General features: G+C 42.5%; 1 protein-coding gene across 2 annotated transcripts; it reads right to left on the minus strand.

The window, feature by feature from the left end:
• Positions 1–6,538: 6,538 nt before the first annotated feature.
• LOC133515602 (uncharacterized) lies at positions 6,539–8,551 on the minus strand. 2 transcript variants are annotated; one of them, XM_061848177.1, is made up of 3 exons: positions 8,438–8,551; positions 7,708–7,899; positions 6,539–6,969 (listed from the first exon to the last, which is right to left on the minus strand). In XM_061848177.1, exons 2-3 carry the CDS (start codon positions 7,714–7,716, stop codon positions 6,727–6,729), a joined length of 252 nt encoding a protein of 83 aa, XP_061704161.1. In that variant the 5' UTR covers positions 7,717–7,899; positions 8,438–8,551; the 3' UTR covers positions 6,539–6,726. The 2 variants fall into 2 exon arrangements, with proteins under 2 accessions (XP_061704161.1, XP_061704162.1); XM_061848178.1 differs by lacking the exons at positions 7,708–7,899; positions 8,438–8,551 and adding an exon at positions 7,439–7,582.
• Between the last annotated feature and the right edge of the window lie 86 nt (positions 8,552–8,637).

Raw genomic sequence — 8,637 nt, forward strand, 5'->3', positions numbered from 1 at the left:
CTACAAGACGGCTGGTCCGGATGGGATCTTCCCCGCTCTCCAACAGTGGGGTCAAGGGCTCATTTAGGAAACCCTGACTGCATTAAAAACATTTATGCCCACTAGATTCTAATCAAATCATGGTGAGAGAGCACATATTTCATTACAAGACCTTTCAACATTACTTGTTCTTTATTTCTTAAAGTGCCTAGGTCCTTGATATTATTACTATAGAAGGGAAACTCCTAACAGAAGTGTCTTCTTACAAGTGTCTTGGGAGCCAAATCAGAAAGGATAACAGACTAGCCTCCGAGATCCCAACTAGGATTGCTGCGTCCACTTTCAGTCGGTTAACACATCGTATCCGGGGATCGCATAATCTAAAGCTGCAGACGAAGTTGTCGATGTACAGAGCCATGGTTCTTTCGATTCTTGGTATTTGTACAAAGGCGACATTCGCTTGCAAGCCACGTTCCATTCTGCGTTTAAGATGGTAAGATCGCGTGCCCAACACTGAAGTTCTTAGTCGATGCAAGATGCCTGACATGGAGGCGCTCTTAATGAAGGGTCAGCTAAGGTGGTGTAGGCATGTTTAGCGTATGGCGGATTGCAGACTGGACTGGAAAGCCGTTTTCTATTCCCAGCTATCAACTGGTAATCGGAAGCAATGTGGGCAGCACCTACGTCATAAGGACGTGCTTACGCGCCACCTACGCTATACCCCCTGACAAATGGGAGGAGTACTTATGCATCTCTGCGGTCAGAATGACGTTCTCGTTTTAAAACAAGTGTAAAGAACTTTGAAGGCACGAGTCTCATTGACCTTGATGCGAAACGTCAGATAGGTAAATCCCTACCGAAACCCTCCTATAATTATACCTACAATGATTCTCGTCAACTTTACTACCCCACCTGCGACAGAGTTTCGGCTTTACGAGGGCATATTAGAGCTCACGCTCGTAATTAGCTAGGGTCTAGAGTTATTATTATTGTAGTAGTAGTAGTAAAACACTTTATTGTACAAAAAGAAACATAAAACAGAAAAAAAACACATCATGTGTACAAAGGCCAACTTATCCCTTTCGGGGATCTCTTCCAGTTCCAGTTATTAGTTAGTTATTTATTTTGTTTGTTTGTCCTTTCCATATCTCGGGACCTTTGGGAGTCATGCTTGGGGCCGAAGCCAACAGCGCAGAGGTCCTTTAAGACAATTTAATCTAAAAGCAAGGGATTAATTAGCTTTAAAACCCTACTGACAAATCATTACTGGTCTCTCTTAATGTGTCACTGTGTTATATTAGGTATGTATGTATGTATGTATATTTAGATATGTAACTAATATTTATTTATTTTAATATTGGTATGTATTGTTATATTTATTTGTTTATTTAAATTGTAAATGTACTGTATGTACTGTCTGCTTAATGTTTGTGTAATTTTCCTATTCCTCTAATATATTCGTGCACTACCTGTTATAAAAACTTACTGTTCTTTATATCCTGATACCCTAAGGTTGTCTGGAAGAGATCGCTTACAGCGATAAGACCGCCTGTTGCTACCTTTCTTACATTGTAAATCTGTTTTTAAATTTGTTTTGTTTGTGGTGCAATAAAGAATATTTACTTAATTATTATCTCTGTCATTTACATAATCTCAGGACCTGAAATTTGGTATGCGTGCGTGGAGCCGAAGCAAACACGTAGATCCCCTTATAAATAGACAATTTACTCTAATGTGACCTCTCATAACAATGTATATAATTTACCACAAGTCAATAAAAAGTTTTAGGCATGATGAAGGATGAAAACAAATGGAGAATAGTGCGAGAATTGGTTGCGTTAAGACCAAAAATGTATGCGTGTATATTAGCCTCAGACGACATAAATAAACAAAATTAAAATGTGTAAAAAACGAAAGGTATTAATGCCGCTCCTGTACGACAACGATTAAATTTTAATAAATACTCTTGCTGTTTAGTCTTACGTAAACCTCTTTATGATAACATGTATAATTTGGCCTTTGTCCAGTAGTAGACGTCTTTTGGCTGAGATGATGATGATGAAGCACAATATGTACAAATTAAAAGAATGAAAAAGAGATTAACCCCTTACACATGTTATAAAGATATTTGTTGAAATTTGAACTTTAACAGTTGTCAATATAGTTGAATATCATATCCGCCATACATAGCTTCGTATGCGGTAAAGGGTTAATTTTAGACGATGGTATTAAAACCTTTGCATGGGGACGTTATAAAATACCTAAATGATTGGTAAATAAATAAATAATTAGTCATTCACTTTTAAACTTTTTTATTTTCGGAATGCATACAAATACAATTATTCTTAGTCCGCAAACACATATATTTTTTTTATGATTTTCGGGTTAATCACCTCCACGAACCACAACCCCGCGTCTTTCCAGATTAAAGTTTTCTGTTTAACAGGCACGGAGAGCAATGATCTAATGTTGTGTTTCCTTAGCACCTCCAGCAGTAGCCCCTCCGCATGGTATCCCGAGTGTAACTGGAGGACGGACCTCTCCTCCAAAATCTCTTTGATCAGCTTCTTCAGATCGCTCCGGGCTGCCTCCCACTTGTAGATGTCCACGTCAGGTGCTAGCGCCTCGATTGATGAGATGAAAGCAATATTTGTTTCGTCGCTATCTCCGCATTTATAATTATACCCCAACCCCTTGTTACTGAACCACAGCCTCACAACGAGCTCAATTACGTACTCCATTGTTATTTTCTGATTTTTAATAATTTTAGAATGCGTATGCGCTAGTGGCAGGTTGCCGGTAATGTGGTCTCATTTATGATAACATTTCTCTGAACCATGGCATGAGCGGTGGGGGAAATGACCGAACGGGATAGTCCTATTTATCTTTCAGTAGGAGTAGCAGAGAAGGCGTTGCTATTGTTTGTTCTTGTCACAGTCCCCAGTCCAGATTTTTGACAAGTTTTGAGTCGTTACTCCTACATTTGCACTATAGATAGAATTTTATGACGAACGGCTATCGGGTCTTCAATATTTTATCTCCATTCTGGTCTGCCGATTTTAAAAGAAACATGAACACTTATTTATTTATGATTTTTTTAAATATTGTCTATAAAAACACTTTTTTCGTTACTCGATTGCTGTGAAGGGTTTTACATACACGAAATCTACACATTTGGGTTCGTCTGTCGTCTCTAAAAACTCGTCAGAGATTTTAATTTTAAACTAACTAGTTAACTAACACAAAAGTTATGTCCAGAAAACCAGTTTTTTGGCCTAAAATTGTTCAACTTTGATGCCAAATATCTCGAAGACAATAAACTTGAAGTAAATATGGTAAGCTGGCTACTAGCTATGGTAAGGTAACTAAGGGGATTCAGATCGAAGGTCATTGGCACTAGGGAGCCCCTTAAAGTGAAACTTTTATTCCATCGCCTCAATTATGCATGTCGCATTACAGCCGGCCGATTTGAGTAAAATTCTACTTTATTTCTAGTACTTAGAGTTGATCGTTGTTTGTCATTATTCTTTATGTTAATCTAGAATATATTTGATTTTGACAGATAGAGTTTTACGGTTAATAAGATCTACCGTCCTTAATATTTTGTATGAAGTTACAAGCAAATATCAGTCTTCGTGAATTAAGTATTGTATTATTTCAAAGTGCTTAAGGTTTAATACGGTATGGTAATATGGTAAGCCGTATTTAAGGTTAATAAGGTCTACTGTCCTTAATATTTTGTATGAAATTACAAGCAAATATCAGCTCTCGTGAATTATTAATGAAGCTTATTTCAAAGCGTTTAAGGTTGAATATTTCCTCAAATTTTCCGTTAAATGCCTACAATCCTTAGAGCATTTAAACCGGAGTCGCCTTTAAGAGCTTACCCCTCTGTCGAAAACCTCGCCCAATGGTCATACTTATTGTATGGACTGGCGTTTATCTGACCAAAACCAACCGAAAATAAACATTCACCAGTACATACAATAGTACTTGCAAGCGTCCATAGGCTAGGGTGCTTACTTGAGCGGACTGTATGGTTGTTGCCACCGACGTCTCAGTACATATCAGTGGCGGATCGTTCATAGAACTCGATTCCCACCGGCTTGTCTAATTTCAGCCCGTTGAGTACTTTCACGATCGGTTCATGGAGAAAAGGAAAGCAAAATTAGCTCCGGGTTCCCTATGAATATTTGTGACGTGCCGCCACTGGTACATATAAAATGCAGGATCGATAAATTGGGTGATGTTATATTTATTCAATTCCATGACTTGTAGATATAGTTGTATAACACAAGTTCTTCTAGATTAGAATACGTTAGTAGTCCTCAAACACGCAAACTGGGGCGAGGCAACGCGCATGTGACAACTTTGAAGTTGCAGGCGTCCAAAGGCTACACTGACTACACTTACAATCAGGCAGGTCGCGCCGTATGCAATTTCACAACATTTCGCATACTTTAATGATCAACAACGCGCATGATCCATAGGCTACAGTGATTGCTTAGCATCAGATGGGTCGTATTCTTGTTTGCCACCAACGTGGTATAAAAATGTTCACCAATACCAGTGATCGACAACGCGCATGTAACAACTTAGAAGTTGCAGGCATCCATAGGCTACGGTGACAGTTATCATCAGGCGGACAGTATTCGTGTTTGCCACCGACATGGTATAAAAAAAAAGTTGCAGGCATCCATAGGCTACGTGACAGCTTATCACCAGGCGGGCAGTATTCGTGTTTGCCACTGACGTGGTATAAAAAAAAAGTTGCAGGCATCCATAGGCTACGGTGACAGTTATCATCAGGCGGACAGTATTCGTGTTTGCCACCGACGTGGTATAAATAAGTTCACCAGTACCAGGAATCGGAATTAGGTCAGCTAAAAAATACCTATTACATAATATAGAGTGGTTACAACCGGATATAAAATGTATTTTTCTTGAATACCTGGATATTCGATATTTATTTATTATTCACATACAGATATACTCGACTTGCTAGTTAACGACATACTTAGGTTTAGAAACTCCCTTTTCTAAAAAGTGTGATGTAAATGTTACCAGATGTAACTAGAAATAGTTACAACTTTTAGATTAACATGAAACATCCCGTAATGTAAGTAAAAACATGTATGTTTAACATTACGACTAGTACCTGGATAAATATCGAATACCCAGGTATTCAAGAAAATATACATTTTTCTATCCGGTTTTAACCACTATATATTATGTGCTCTTGCAAATATGCCCGTATGCATATTTTAAAACAAACTTATTGGGCAGTTGGAAAAGTACAAAGTCCATATATTTGTTGACCACAAGCTCCAAAACCAACCGCACCTGGAGCAAGCCGATGCCATCGACCTCGACCTTGACGCGTACACGTGCTCTGTGGCGTCAGATACATACAAAGTAGCGCCAATATATAAATATATAAATATATATATGCATATTTTAAATCTAACTTATTCTCTCTCTTATCTCGATCGACCTCGACGCCCACGTAGGAATTTGCAGGTGGCCGTCGGCGCCACGGTGGCGGCTGATGCAACACGTCGGGAGATAAATACCTAAATTGAGCCAAAAACGAGAAATTAGGACCAGTTTCACCGTGACGGGGTGGCCTAGGGGTTCATGACGTTAACTGGCTAAAGACGCCCCGGTCAGCTAAAGACGCTGGTTCGAATCCGACCTTCGCCACTGGAGGCCACCTCGTCACTTTTTGTTTGTCGTACACGTACAAAGTGGTGCCATCTATTTTAGCGAAGTTTTCCCTCGGGAGATAAATACCTTAAACATAGAAAGTAGCGCCAACTGGCGAGGATATATGCACAACTACCAAGGGGCGCAGGGGCCAGGGGGCAGCGGCGGGGGAGGGGGCGGGGGAGGGCGGGGAGGCGGCGGGGAAGGGGGGGGGGGGGGGCTAGTGGCGCCATCTAACGGATCTTTGCCGAACTACCAAGTGGCGCAGGCCAGGGGCAGCGGCGGGGAGGGGGGGCGGGGGGGGGAGGGCGGGGAGGCGGCGGCGGGGAAGGGGGGGAGGGGGGAGGGGGGGTGAGGGGGTGAGGGGGGGGGGGGTGAGGGGGGAGGGGGGAGAGGGGAGGGGGGTGAGGGGGGGGAGGGTGTTGAGGGGGTGGGGGTGAGGGGGGGGTGAGGGGGTTGAGGGGGAGGGGGTAAGGGGGGTGAGGGGGGGTGAGGGGGGGTGAGGGGGGGGTGAGGGGTTGAGGGGGAGGGGGGTAAGGGGGGTGAGGGGGGGATAAATACCTAAAGTGAGCTGGAATCGGCATATCCTCCCTACTCAGCCTTCCTATTTATTTCATCAACTAAGCACATACTTTACATTGGTATAAGGTAGGGCACATTAAGTGTTTTTTTTTAAGTATACGAAGGTCAACAATATACACAAGAAAATTATAGAGGCACGAAGATATCATAAAACAGGCGCTTTTATGCAAATTCAAACCAAAGATTCACTTAGTCAGCGTGTCTACTTCACTGTAGCGTATAAGAGGATGTGTCCCTAGACCAGTGGGACTCAAGTCACTTTAGTCGATTAGTGAAAAATGTGATTATTTGGGCAGTGAATGTATGATAATTGTAAGGGAATTCAAGGGTAACGGTACGACTATTCAGCTTGGCAACATCGGGTTTCCTGAAGCCTGGGAGCCCTACTACAAAGATCCGACGTCAAACCGCGGTCTAATAATTCTCTCTGCTCTAGTCTGCTCTTTTAGAGATCCTGGTCTACACCATAAACGTGTCTCTTCCATATATGCATTTTGGGGCTAGGTAGTAGGGTGGCGAAGTTCCCTGTTGTGGTTCACTTACCGGCGGCGGCGGCGCGGGCGCGGGCGCGGCCGGATGCGGGTGCGGGTGCGGATGCGGGTGCGGGTGCTGGTCGCGGTAGGCGGCCAGGCGCGGGTTGTTGGTGTAGTACACGCTCACCATGGGGCCCTTCGTCAGCTGGTGGATGTCGCGGTCCAGGAGCTGCCGAAACAAAACTTGCCTTATTATTCTGTTATTGTTAAGGCAAAAGTTTGGTAGAAGAGAGGTTTAGTAAAAGACGATGATGGTTCGCGCCTTTTGGGTCAGTTTTTGGAAGCAGCCATCATCGTAAGGTTGCATACCATATTCTAGTTCCTGGTTAGCTTGACTGAGTAGTCCCTATAGAAAGCGCTGGCGTCTCGTGCCCTCACACAGTAAAGAGTCGGATGAGTTCACCTTTAGGAAGGACATACCTTATGCATAATCCTCGCCAGCTTGACTGAGGTGCTTTCCTTCGCCTTTAGGAAGGAAATACCTTATATTATTCATGAGGTAGTAAGTCTAGCTGGCTAGTGACTGAGTCATCCTTGTAGAAAGCCAGCAGGGTTAACGCTAGTTTTCCGGGCTGGCATGTCGTGCCCCCGCACAGTAAGGGGTATTCGGAAGACGTCCGCCTATAGGAAGGACATACCTTGTTCATGATCCTGGCCAACTTGAGCGTGGCGTCCGTAAAGAAAGCCAGCAGGGTAAACGCCAGTTCTCCGGGCTGGCATGTCGTGCCCTCGCAAAGGGATGTTCGGAACAGTTCGCCTATAAGGACATACCTTGTTCATAATCCTCGCCAACTTGACCGAGTCGTCCTTGTAGAAAGTTAGCAGGGTTAAAGCCAATTCTCCGCTCTGGCGTTTCGTGGCACAGTAGAGGGTGTTCGAGTAACAATCCCCTGTAGGAAGGACATACCTTGTTCATGATCCTGGCCAACTTGACCGAGTCATCCTTATAGAAAGCCAGCAGGGTTAAAGCCAGTTCCCCGCGTTGGCGTCTCGTGCCCTCGCATAGTAAAGGGTGTTCTGCCTCAGATACGTTCGCCTTTAGACCCAGAGCAGCCACTGCTGCCTCGAAGCCTAAAGCTTCGTCTGAAGGTTGTCTCGCCTGTGGAGAGTTAAAAAATTTAAAATATTTACATGACTACTCATTGACAAGTTCTTTTTTTCACTTACGTTATCAAAATTCAAAATTTAAAAAATTTATTCTGCAAGTAGGCCTCAAGGGCTCTTTTACAAGTCAGTACAACATTTATAGTAACATCATATAGTGACATGAAAATACATAACAACATTTATAAATACAACAGCCAATACCTGGGTAAACATTACATTATAATAATCTTAAAATAAACAATTACTAAATTACAATAGAGATGTATAGTCTATATGGTTAATATCTGTCACCCCTTAGATTCTGTTATAAATCCAATAGGATTTATAACAGAATCTAAGTTTGATTACGTAACCTATTCAAGAATACAAACGGGACGGAAAGAGGATTTGCTATTCGGTAAACTTGCTTTTGACATTTCACGCCCAACAAGGGGCTTGGTCCTCTGCTGGTTGGTGCTGAAGTCCTACAGTTTATTTATGCTCCTTATACTACAAAAAGTGGTTTGCTATCAAAGAAAGTTCCTACTTACTGGGTGCTTGTTTTCCTTGTCAGTCGCAGATAAAACTAGGACGTCGAACAGGAAACTTGCTAACGCGATAGGTAGCAGAGCGGGCCCTCTATTTCTGTAACAACAAAATTAGATTTTCAAGCGTTAACATTGAACAGTCCAGTAATTTTCGTTTCCTATTTTATCTTCTATCGTTTCTATTTCAGGCAGACCCTTGATAT

This window comes from Cydia pomonella, chromosome 2, assembly GCF_033807575.1.
Source record: "Cydia pomonella isolate Wapato2018A chromosome 2, ilCydPomo1, whole genome shotgun sequence".
NCBI classification, from domain to species: domain Eukaryota; kingdom Metazoa; phylum Arthropoda; class Insecta; order Lepidoptera; family Tortricidae; genus Cydia; species Cydia pomonella.